This window comes from Zerene cesonia, chromosome 26, assembly GCF_012273895.1.
Source record: "Zerene cesonia ecotype Mississippi chromosome 26, Zerene_cesonia_1.1, whole genome shotgun sequence".
Classification (NCBI taxonomy): Eukaryota; Metazoa; Arthropoda; class Insecta; order Lepidoptera; family Pieridae; genus Zerene; species Zerene cesonia.
This window is the reverse complement of record NC_052127.1, coordinates 5909728-5922809: the sequence shown is the minus strand read 5'-3', so window position 1 is coordinate 5922809 and position 13082 is coordinate 5909728. Positions and strand designations below refer to the sequence as shown.

The window sequence follows — 13082 nt, the reverse complement described above, 5'->3', positions numbered from 1 at the left end:
CACTCACGCAGGATGTCGGGCACGTCGAGCAGCTCGGCGAAGTCGGGCTCGCGCTTGTCGCAGGCGGCGCGCTCGCGGTGCGCGCACACCACGCGCGCCAGCGCCTCCTTGCCGCGGAGCTCGCTGTAAATCGTGACTTAGTTTTATTTTATTTTTTTATTACATACGTGGTTTACGTAAATATTATTATCTTATAACTTGACATTTCAATTGACAAATATGAATTCTGTTTCTTGTTATTAAATTTTATTTTACATCAAAATGTTTTAGAATGTGAATTGAAAATAGAAAATTATTACCCGAGACCAAAACACTTATTTTAAACCACTATGCAAAAACCATAAGGGCACACGGGGCCCGTGCCCAGGACCATCTTCAGTAGAGGGCCCGAAGGACCAAGAATTTCCTTACTTTTACTGCTTCTACTTTCCAAAAGGGCCCCAAATGCCTATATGCCCAAGCCTCCCCCCCCCATAGCTTGAGGCAGCCTTGCTCCCCCCCAATTGTAAGGGGTAGCTCCCCCGCTCACCGGCACATCCTCTGCAAGCGCAGCGCCTCGTCGTACAGCGCGAGCGCCTCGGCGGAGTGCGCGCGGCCCAGCGCCACGTGGTCGATGTCCTCGTCGTACTTGAAGCTCGACAGGGAGCCTGTTCTCAGATCGAAGTAGATAACACATAAAAATAATAAAAAAATAAAAATTTCTTTATTTGCCTTCACAATCATTAAACTACCGAGTAGTATTAACAAATATGTAATTAAATTTTATTTTTATAGCATTTAAATGCTGTATAAATGCATTAGCTTTGCGATACTTGTTAGCTTATTGGAAAAGTAATGTATGAGATGTTGTTGGTATATTTGTGGATGCGGTAAAAGTTTTATGTAACTGGCGGCGATCCTACAATCAGATCATTAAAATGCTATGATATGTAACTTTTCTGTGTTATGGGTAATTTTCTGAATCTTTCATTTCATGGGAACCTTTTAACAGTATAATGGAATGTAATGTTGGAATACATTTTTTTGAGAAATTTTTAAGAATAAGGGAAATTTAATCACGAAGCGGAATTCTCTACCCTACTGCTACTACTCTAATTTCTTCTACTCTTTAGGTACAAAAGACTGAATAAAATAAATTCGATTGCTGAGGTGGGGTCAGGTGGCCGAGATTTTAGACGTTGCTATGGTTTGGCAAAAAGACTTAGGTTCGAATACCATCCCTTGTGATATATATTTTTGTTAATTTCTCATTTATAAAGCCCTAGCTGCGCCCCGTGGTTTCACCCGCGTAAGTCTGTATTCCGTAGGAATATCGGGACGGAGAAGGTGCCTATGTGTTATTCCAGGTGTCCAGTTGTCTACGTACCAAATTTCATTGCAATCGGTTAAGTAGTTTTTCGTGGAAGAATAAGAAACATATATCCATCCTCACAAACTTTCGCATTTATCATATTAGTAGGATAGGATTAGATTTCATAAAGCATTTCAATGCTATAAAACGATTTTTTTTGCACAATTGACGGTAGTTGCATATACCGCACCGTTCTGGTTGCAGTCGGTCGCGTAGAGCGCGGCGAGGCGGTCGCGCGCGAGGCGCGGCGCGCTGGCGTGCAGCAGGCCCGCGCCGCAGTGCTGGTGCGCCAGCGCTTTGTAGAACTCCGACTTCACGTGCACCAGCGACACCCAGGAGTAGGGCACGTAGTTGAACACGCCGTCTGTTTGCATCTGCAAATAAATTTTGTAAGTGGATACTTGGCAGTTATTTCATTATAAGTACAGTTGACTTAACTAATAAATATTTACTGAAGTATCGTAATAAATGGTTATTAGGTTTTAAACATTGTGGTGGACTGTTAAAAATAACTATCGATTGAGGAATAGACTCTTAATTGGGAAATTGTCTCTTTGACACTATTGGAATCTATTTTTACTACCGTTTGGTAATAGTGTAACTCTACATTTAGGAATCGACTCTACATTTGGAAGTTCTCTATGTAGGAAAGAACTATTGTCATCGTATTTATAAGTAAAGTAATTGTGTCGTCGTGCATCTCTATATATACCTTATCGTAGAGCTGGCGGTAGGTGTGCGCGAGCTGCGCGCTCTCCTGCGCGAGGTCGAGGCACATGTGCAGGTCGTCGCACAGCTCGCGGTCGCGGCCGCTGCACGCCTCGCGCGCCTGCAGCTGCAGCTTCTCGAAGAGGCACTCGCGGGCTTGCGCCTGGATGTCAAATACGAGTATTATAGTTGGGTGGTATGCTAAAATTTTAATTGTAGAAATGGTAAATGGTAAATATATTATATGTTATGAGAATTCAAAAGTGGTTTTATAAGGAGTCTAATTGAATAAATAAATGTTTGAGTTTGGGTTAATAGCATAGCAAAGCATGTGTGGGTCTTGTAGAGAATATATAGAGCGTCTTCTAGAACGTAAAGGGGACAACGGAGAAAGATTTGGTGAAGTGCTAGAAAACGGATATTTCGTATGTTAACGTATTGTAGAGTTCACTCTTAGTTATATAAAGCGGCTTGAAGAGATGTATATAAAGTGCATATAAAGTAATAGAGTGGTAGAGAGGTAGAGCGGTAGAGCGGTAGAGCGGTAGAGTGGTAGAATCAAGAGTGGTAGAACGGTAGAGCGGTAGAGTGGTAGAACGTTAGAGCAGTAAAAAGGTAGAGCGGCTCACAGTCATAAGAGTGCCGAGCACGAGTAGCGTGTGCGCGGCGAGGTCGACGGAGGGCGCGTTGGTGAAGTTCTCGTGTATGTAGCGCAGCGTGCCGGCCGCGCGCAGCAGCGCGTCCACCGCGCCGTCCAGCCCCGCGCACGTGTGCCGGTCCTGGGGAGATACAATACCTTAGGAGATATGTAATATAGGTAAGTAAATAATAGAGACAACGGCTATGTACACACGTATATCCTCTAAAGGTAAATAAAAATGCTTATAAAGCATTATATAGGATTATATAGGACTTAAATTGGGGGGTTTGTTTGCGAAATGAATAATACAATCTTATATTGACGACGCACGTGTGGCGGTCCTGGGAGTTACAATTAAATTTGTCCGAGCTGTACTAGTTATTGTTTGGTATTCGAATAGCTGTTACCAATCGAAAATGTTAAAAATCAGTATCGGTATACTACACACACATATTCTTTTTTATTTAATTACATTGTAGATAATGTATTAGTTGGTAATAATATAGTAAAATGATATACCTGCTTCGCTCCAATCTGTGTGTATATGCCAGCTATATTGAACAGTACGCAGGCTTTTTCGAAAGCTACCGTCCTTTGACATGAGGGTACTCCTGAAAAATAAGTTTTTGTTTTTAAAACTGCTTTTTATTCTAAAGCTTAGAAGAATGTGCATATTTATGTCTAAAAATTGACTATTCAAACAAATCCGTTAAGACTCCACTTATTTACCTGTCAAAGAGTCGAACCATTCGAAGTACACGCCCAAAGATCTATCAGGCGGGAAGAACCGTCTCTCGATATAGTACAGCTGGTTATAGTATTTGAAGAGCAGAGCTACTCCTGCTGTTGACCGAACTGGGGTCCGTATAGCCTAGAAAAAAATTGATAAAAAACTAGGTCTTTTGTGTCAAAAATTTGAGTTTTAATCTATGTTGACAGGGTCAACAGATATTAAAAAAGAAATACATGTCAATCATGAATAATGCAACTCTTGTCGTGACTGAATTTTAAATATCTACGAAATGGCCTTTCGTCTTGTCCATAAGAAACTTAAATTAAATATACATAAATGATGATTAGTGTAGAAGTCGGAAGTCTCATAGATTGAATAAAAAAATTGGCGATTAACAAATCTTTTTTCCTTCTCAGTGAAGTAACCTTAAAGCATGTTAAACTACACATAGGACAAAGTTTTCCAAAAATACCCTAAAATAGGGTTAGCTATTTTGTGGTACTTAAGCTTAACTTTTTTCCGAAATTGTGGATTTGTGATAAGAATTTCTACCAGATAACTGAGATTCGTCAGAATTGAAATGCTTTGTCTCGTTCTCTCTTATAGATAAACAAACAGTTTCCTTATATACCTGTCTCATATCCATGAAATCGGATATGGCGTCTTCATACGTCGCAGCATCTTCACTGTAATGTTCCAGAATGAAATCTTTGAAGGGCTCTCTGAAGTCCACTTCTTTTGTCTCCTTGAGCCCAAGAGGTATCATAGGCATGACGCATTCTTTGCTGTAACACAGACATTAATAATTATTTATATGATTCAACTATGAATAGGATCAAATTCGCGCCATATTGTGTCGTCATAGCTGTAAAAAACAATTTAATGATTGTGATTATGATGATGTATTTAATGTAAGACATGAAATGTATTGTCCTGCCCTTTTCCATGATCAGTTAATTCTACGACTAAGTTAATTCTGAAGAATTTGTTAATTCTCAATATTTTAAGTCAATATTATGTATAACGGCCTGTTTCACTTCTTTAGTAAAGTAATTTGTAATCTATTTTGTTATCATACACTACAGCCAAAATGTTTATTACTTGATAAGCAACTTTACAAGATTTTGTGGTCCGTACCACACCCATACCGATTTCAGAGTGGTTCGCACTCAATTCAGACGATAAATAAATAAAACCAATCTGAATTAACTTCAGGCCATTTCACTACACTTGACGATTTTGATACTAACATTTTAATTACGACATAACACCTTCATTATTAAGAATCACCATTAATCCCAAAGAGGTATTATAAAACGACCACAATTATTACTTTGTTTCTATACAATGTCTTGTTACAGTACATTACGGTAAAGCAGGGAATTTAAATAAAAACAACCCTATACGCTTCCAAGTATACCTATTACACGAGCATTGCTTGCAGTTTTTGCGACAATTACTTTTAACAGCCGCTTCAAATTGCTCAAATTACATAAATACGGTGTAATATCTTGGTGAAGTGTTCACACGAAACGGGAGGTTGAAAGTTTTCTTACTAAATCGGTATATCTATATGTATCATGTGGATGTTTGAATATCTAAGCTTGAAAATGGAATATTTTCTTCATCGATATTTATTAATCCACTTTTAATGAAATTGCTACAATTTGTGTGATACATTCATACATATATTTTTGTATTGAAGACCTATTTATGTGAGGCATGATTTAGTGACTCTGGTCTTAACACTCAAAGAAAACCCTAATTGGACGCATAAATCCTTTTTTTTTACCCTTTTTCTACTGTGTAGAAACCAATGGGTTGCCTAGTAGAAATCGCTTCGTAGCGATAAGGCCGCTTTTCACTCTATATTATATTGCCCGTTTCCTTTTTATATTTATTTGTAATTGGTGCTGAATAAAGTGTACTATTATTATTATATCCCTGCACAAATATGGGTCAATTTGTGGTCATACATTGCAAAATCGCTAACTGTTTCTTCACCTTTATAATTGTAAACTCATCTCAAGCAACACATGACAACTTACGCTATCATAACCTAAACAACCCTCATAGGAGGCCTGTGTCAGCAGTGGGAACATTTATGGGCTGATGATGATGAACCTAAACAATGCATAAATTTCACAATCATCCTATTGATTTCATTGCAAATATACACAAAACATACCCAATATAAAACAAGTATCAATATTTTGTCACTATTCGGAACAGAACACGACTCCTGGTTGAAATAACCAAGCCTCTGGGTCTCAGTAGTAAACAGAAACACATTATTCTACAATGTATCTTCATATTGACACTGCATAACAGTAATTATCCACGGTGTAATATAATTGATGGCAAATAAAGGACACCCACAATTACCTTTAATGGTAGATTATTTATGTTTGAGCATGGTACAATCATTATCTAACAAGATGTTTCTCAAAGTAGTTCTCAAAGTCTCGAGTTTCATTAAAAATGTAAATAGCATTTTATATTTTCATTAGGTGTGTGCACGGTTTCACCGACTTCGTTGCTTTTTGTATAATGCTTTAACCTCTAGTTAGGTTTTTTAAATTATTTTCGGTGATCCTGCAGCTAACCTAGCATATCTTAACTCAAACTCAAACATTTATTTATTCAATTACACTTCTTATACAAACACTTTTGATTCGATATTTCACAGTATTAACATTTACCACCGGTTCGGAAAGCAGTTTCTACAGAGAAGAGACGGCAAAAAACTCTGTAGTTGCTCTTTTAAAATAATACAACTTTTACATAAAATGTACAAAATGTGTAAGATGTACATAAAAATAATGCCAAAGAACTGTCCTGTGGTTAAGCGAAACATTCCATGGATTGACACCTTCCATATATTCATTAATGCTATAGTAGGCTCTCTGAACTAATACATTTTAATACAGTTTTTGAATTTAATTTTTAGTTTTATAGCATTGAAATGCTTTATAAATGAGAAATTTTGAAAGAATAGAAAAAAATTGATCACGAGGCAGGATTCGAACCTGCGTTTCTTGCCTAACCGTAGCAACGGTAGCAGGTTCGAATCCTGCCTCGTGATCAAATTTTTTCTATTCTTTCAAAATTTTTCACAGTTTTTGAATTTATCACTGCTAAACGATTTAATACTATGAGAAATTCTATTGTAGAAGCGTTTATTGTATACCTTGTCCCATTAATATTTTTTTACTTTACAAAGCGAAAAAACATTTCAATTTTATTTCTGTTCCTCGTGTCATAACAACGTCTATCACCTACTTTTGTATGTAAGTTGATGTTATTGGGTACGTGTAAAATCTTATATCTTTAAACGAGCAATTCTTGTATATATATATATATATATATATATATATATATATATATATAATATAACTGGAATCTCGGAATCGGCTCCAACGATTTTCATGAAATTTAGTATATAGGGGGTTTGGGGGGCGATAAATCGATCTAGCTAGGAATCTTTTTTAGAAAATGTCATATTCGTGTTTTATTCGTGTTTTTTTTTCCTGATATCTATTGGTGAATAATAATACTATTTTGCTTCGTAGATAGCTGGAAAACTGAAATAACACATAGGCACTTTTTATACCGATATTCCTACGGGATACAGACTGACGCGGTTTCAACCGCGGGTCACAGCTAATGTTATAAACTGTTAACTGTTTACTCTGACTACTACTAACAATGAAATGGTAATATAGTAAACTGTTCGTTTGAGTTTTTTTCAAATGACTGATTCTCTAAAAATTATAATACGAATTTTATTTTTAAATAATATCATTTGAGATTTTCTTGATAAACCGATTGTTACCTATTTTTTGACTTGGTGAATAAAAACATTACAACAACGGCACTTTTTTAATATTTGGGCCATAAAAAAGTCGAGATGAGACATCTAGGGAAGAGAAGAGTGAACAGGTACCTTCTAGGGAAGCGCGCTCCATCTTAGACCACATCTCAGCTTACCATCAGGCGAGATCGTGGTCAAGCACTATCATGAATTAAAAAAAAAAAATCTACCAAAACTTCGTTAAAGTGGAATCAAAGAGTCGATTAATATACATGGAAAATATAATATAATAATGGCCTAGTAGGGTATCCCTGCAGTGGAAACATGAAAGGGCATATAATCATGATTTCTTCGTTAACCGTGAGCATATGTTTTAATCCAATTTTATCGAATGTAATGCATAATTTTTATCTCAAAAATTTACAAGAAAAATATCTTTTATCGTTCTTTGAATTGAATATTTATAAGTTGCTTTGGTGCATTGAACGCTAATAATATTAGTTTTTTTTTAATTGATTAGCATTATAATAAACGATTAAGATGCAGGATCAAACTAATTACAATAAATCAAATATGCCGGAAATATCAATAATTCAAACATTCAAATTCAAATTCATTATAATAATATATGATTTGAAACTGAAAACGTTTTAATATACCGTTATAGTTTAACGATTTGATTAATAAATCAAGATAATATATTTTTATCTATATTTCTCCATTTGCATACGGCGTCGTCTTTTTACGAACGATCTGTCTGAAAAGCTTTAAAAATGCAGACCAAGTAGATTATGGAAAGTAATTTTTATTAATCTAATTAAAAATTAATGACAAATGTATAATATTACCAGTGCTAGGTTTTACGGACGGAGAAAGCTTTCATGTCCTATTGCATACGTTTTGATTTTGAAAAAAAAAGTATCCTGTTTGACCAAATTTCATCGAAGTTAGTAGTTTAGTAGTATATAGTTTCGCATTTATAATCTTAGTACATAAAACACAAACGTCTATTATCACACAGCGAAAACAACTGGACCCATTGGGCTGTAATTTTACAGATATCCACTATGATATAGGCATCTGGTAAGTAAGGATTTTGACAAATTCTACCCCCAAGTTTCTAACATGATTTATTTTGACCACGCGGGCGAAGCTGCGGGCAAAGCTAGTATACGTATAGATTGAGAAGCGATGACTTAAATTATACGTCAGTGTGTCAAACAGGTCGTACTCGATGTGAAATGAACGACAATATGTGGTTTGTATAATTTTACAGCTTCTTTAAGTAATAACTGTGGTTTAATATTACTCCAGTTTCGTTGGTCTTGTTACGTTCTGAACGCGAATTGGCGGGTTTAATTATATGTATTTGTATGGATGTTTGTTGACCTGGTTAGTGGGGAATAAAGTGTAATTGGGATTTCTGATTTTTTTTACATAATTATACCCTTAAAGATCAACTACACAGTTTCTTGTCGTCTCTTCTCTGTAAAAACTGATTACGAACTCTTCTGTAAAAACTGACTGATTCCGGTGGTAAATGTTAAAACTGTTTTATAACGCGTTGATATATTCACGTGTTAGTATTCTTGTGTAAATGATAAAATGTACGATTTTCTTGAATATAAATACATATTTTCTTTCAATCACGATTAAAAGTGCTTCTATAAGATGTCTTATTGAATAAATAAATGCTTGAGTTTAACTAGTGTAATAAATACGAATTATTATCAAATCATGGACATTTTCATTATAGTTTTATAAATCAACTGGTATTCTACAGTGGCATTAAAAAAATTTCGAATCTGGCATTTTACGGTGGCGGATATCTTTGAACTACCGCAAGGAAACTGACATTCAAATAAAAATAAAACACATCGACATCGGTCCATCTGTGTTAAACTTATGTTGCCACAGAAAGACACACAAACAGACAGAAATCAACGTCAAACTTATAATACCCCTCTTTCTGCGTCAGGGGTTAAAATACTGCCTTTTTTAGTTGTTAGTTAGTAACTTTCTTTAAGTAACCTGTAGGTCTATGTATTGCCCAGCAGTTTTTGAGTTATATGGTAACAAATAAACAATCTTTCCTCTTAATATTAGTATATGTACCTGTCGTTTTGGTATAATTCCACAGAGGAGTTCAATTCCGCCAGTTGCTCTTTCAACAGCTGCAGGTTTGAGTTCACGAAGCTGAGTTCTAACGCAACTGTCTCACGTAGTTTTCTGTTTGTGGTTGCCTGTAATTGAGAATCTATTATTATATTTGAATGAATACTTCCTTACTGATATTATGAATGGGGAAGTGTGTTTGTCTTTCTTACATATCGCATTGGAACGATTTTATGATATGATTTTCATGTCTGGTGATAGTAAAGAGGTGAAAGAGTGACTTCGGCTATTTTTTACCGAGGCGAAACATCCAAATCCCATGAAAAAGCATGGAAAGACACGCACCAAAATCACAAAATCCTAATTCTTGTAATGAACTTTTCAAATACACTTTAAGAACTTTTTAAATTGTCTAGTTTTAATTTGATACGGTTTTCCGTATTTGCTTATCCTTTGATTTTTCAATTTAGCTTTTAAGTTATGGGGAGTGCTCTGAGGAATTGTTTGGAACGCTGCCTGCTGCTGAATTCCACCACCGTACCGCACGTCACAGGCTGAAATACCATCCACACCACCTGGACAGTTGGCGATCCTCTACGGTTTGTTTTAAAAGAAACTTTTTGCCTCGTACTACGGAAATTTGGAATCAGCTTCCGCATGCAGTGTTTCCAAACGTTTACGATATGGGTATATATACCTTCAAGAAAAGAGCTTACTCCTTTCTTAAAGGCCGGCAACGCACACACCATACCCCTGGTATTGTGGGTGCAATTGGGCGACGTGAAGCACTTAACATCAGGTGATCCGTCTGCTCGCTTGCCCGCTTTTTCGCATAAAAAAAATGGATAAACTCATTAAATTACTGACTATGTTTCAGAAATAATTATCTGGCAATATTAATACGCAGATACACAATATAAATAATAATGTCAAACAAGCAAGTTAAACTTCCCTAACCCTTGAAGAATCGTAACTTAAGTTCAAGATACGAAAGCAATGTCTTGTTTCCTGCATGTGGCTAGCCAACTGTGACCCGCCGTGCTCTGACCTATGACCTTGACTCGACATGACTCATGAGGTATGAAGGGGAATGTCTTGAGCCTAGCGTATATTGTGTTTAAGGGGTCTAAAAGAGCTTCAATGACGCACACATACAATCAACGAATCAACGGTCTCGGATGGTCCTGTTGGTACATGGGCCCGCACGCACACATATGTAGTACAATACATGCGTAGTTTTTATGCTCAGAAATAAGGCTAACGGAATTACGAAAAATCTATTGATTTATTAAAAATAAACAACTGCATGATTTTGTTTTACGTTCTTTTAACTGTTTAGTTAACAGTTTATGTGCGATTTTCTTTTGTTTTAAATGTCAATTTCTCCCTTTCTATTAAATTTCTGTGTCGCTTGAATAATTGTCCGTACATAAGCGTGTTATTTAATCATTAAACAAAAAAGTTTAGAGATGTCTTTGTGACTTTCGAAGTATCAAATTTGTAGCATTATGTTTTCAATAGATTATCAAATAAGCTTAAAGCCAACATACATTTTTCCAGTTTTTTTTTAATGCAGTGGATAATATCTAAATGTATACATTATAAAACATGAATTTAACTCATGCAGTCCCGTGAAATAAAACCATTTTTATACTTATGTGTCGATTTTCATTAATCGAATGTAATATAGTTACGTAATATTACTCTATATATACGTAAAATATTCCTTGATTAACGTTTTGTTGGTTTGATATTTATTTTACCATTATTTTCTTTGATTTTTACAAGCCTTTTGATACGGGTAATATTTAAAAATGTAAGCAATTGGTTGACACATAAATTTGATTCTTACCTAGATATTAATTTCTAAACAACTAATTTGTTCAGTTATTCATATAAAAACAAAATGAATAGCGATAGTGCTAAACAATAAATAGGCTAGAACAGATCGATTAGTCTAAAATCAAAATCGTTCTAATAACCGCGTTAAATTAATGCAAGAGACGCCATGACTGAAGAGATTTTCGTCACAAATAATTGGATGACGGAGTCATTATTTTGAAGCGATTTTCTATTTCGTGGATCAATGTTGCAATTTATAAATAGCTAGCTGCGCCCCGCGGTTTCACCCGCGTAAGTCGGTATCCGATAGGAATATCGGGATAAAAAGTTGCCTATATGTTCTTCCAGTTGTCCAGCTGTCTACGTACCAAATTACAATGCAATCGGTTCAGTAGCTTTTGCGTGAAAGAGCAACAAACACACACACATCCTTACACACTTTCGCATTTATAATTTTAGTAGGAAGTAGGACTAGTAGGATTAATCCTGAATTTATAATATCGTTGAGATGTGCTTTGCTTATGATTCTATGTAATATAATCGTATTCATGATGCAGCCGCTGAACATTTGGTTTTTCTCGAGATAATTTCCAATCAAAGAAGTACGAGTATCTATTTGGGGCGGATTTTGAAGACGATTAGTTTAGGGCATGCTAATCTACATCTAAATATTTTAAAGAGGAAGAATTTGTATTTTTTTTTGTTCGTTCGTAATGAATAAACTCAAAACTACTGGATTTTAAACAATTCTTTCACCATTAGAAAGTTGCAACTTTGCTGAGTGATAAAGGCTATATACGTACCACGGGCGAAGCCAAGGCGAATAGATAGCTGAGAATATAAGGAAGTGTTATGTAGGTTCAATATCTACTGACCCTTCTATCAGGTAAAAATATTGAATGAAATATTGAATTGGTCGTATCATACAGGCTTAATACTCGAAGCTTTTTTATTACTAATATGAGATATAGAATTTTGTGTATTGTTTGATGTCACATTTGACCTTTGACTTATCCTAGTGCTCTTAAATAGGTGCGCTCTCTTTACCGATCTCTCGTGTAATTAATTTGCTAAATGTAAAGCTATTGGTGTATAATAGATTGTTTTGAATTTGATACAGTTGGCGAAGTGACCTTTGATCCCTATATTTCACCAGTTCTTACCTTGAATAGGTTCTCAGCGCCGGCCCTCAAGCGCAGCTCTTTGTTGATCTCCTGGTTGAGTTGGCAGCGGCGCGTCTGCAGCCGGCCTCGGCACGTCGCGATGCGCGGGTCTGAGCCCTGGGGGCAAAGAAAGTTAACGATTAATTAATTATCTTTCGTTACGACGATTATTTATTGATCTTTCGTTGCTTTTTACTTCTGAAAAAGAGATGGACAAAAAATGAGAAATTTAGAACATTTGAAATAATTTATTTTTCGTGTATCCTATTTATTCTTTACGATCTTTAACCTAAATAAACCTGATGAAATGTCCTATTATCTGCCGCATAATTTGAGACATTACTAAATCCCGTCATTACAGAGATCAGTGACGGTAGCGATGCGCACGCGCCGGTCGCATACCGACGTCGCAATTCGATCTACTTTCACTGTTTCATACATTTTCATGCTATTATGACGATATTGACAAATTACATTAAGACGCAATTGAACGAGAGTTATGCAGTTTCTATCTATACCTATAAAACTGCTTTACGATAGTGTGATTTTTTTACGATTTACGAGTCACTCCCTCTACGTTTTTACACGGTGAATAAAAATTCTGCGTGGCCTTAACCGGTACATTCAGTTGCTTGCAAACATTTTCGCAATATACGAATGTTTGCGATCTTGTATGGAGGAAACCTTCGCAAAAGCAGTCATACAGTCATACAGCA

The 13082-nt window shown here is 35.9% G+C and overlaps 1 protein-coding gene across 3 annotated transcripts in view; it reads right to left on the bottom strand.

The window, feature by feature from the left end:
• The window catches only part of LOC119837136 (rhophilin-1), a 67739-nt gene that overhangs the window by 4238 nt on the left and 50419 nt on the right, over positions 1 to 13082 (bottom strand). For all 3 annotated transcript variants that reach the window (XM_038362655.1, XM_038362656.1, XM_038362657.1), the window contains exons 3-12: positions 12367 to 12483; positions 9362 to 9489; positions 4064 to 4217; positions 3429 to 3570; positions 3219 to 3310; positions 2689 to 2838; positions 2064 to 2222; positions 1542 to 1725; positions 530 to 647; positions 8 to 123 (exon numbers count right to left, since the gene is read on the bottom strand). In XM_038362655.1, coding sequence (XP_038218583.1) covers positions 8 to 123; positions 530 to 647; positions 1542 to 1725; positions 2064 to 2222; positions 2689 to 2838; positions 3219 to 3310; positions 3429 to 3570; positions 4064 to 4217; positions 9362 to 9489; positions 12367 to 12483 — 1360 coding nt within the window. The remainder of the gene's footprint in view (positions 1 to 7; positions 124 to 529; positions 648 to 1541; positions 1726 to 2063; positions 2223 to 2688; positions 2839 to 3218; positions 3311 to 3428; positions 3571 to 4063; positions 4218 to 9361; positions 9490 to 12366; positions 12484 to 13082) is intronic.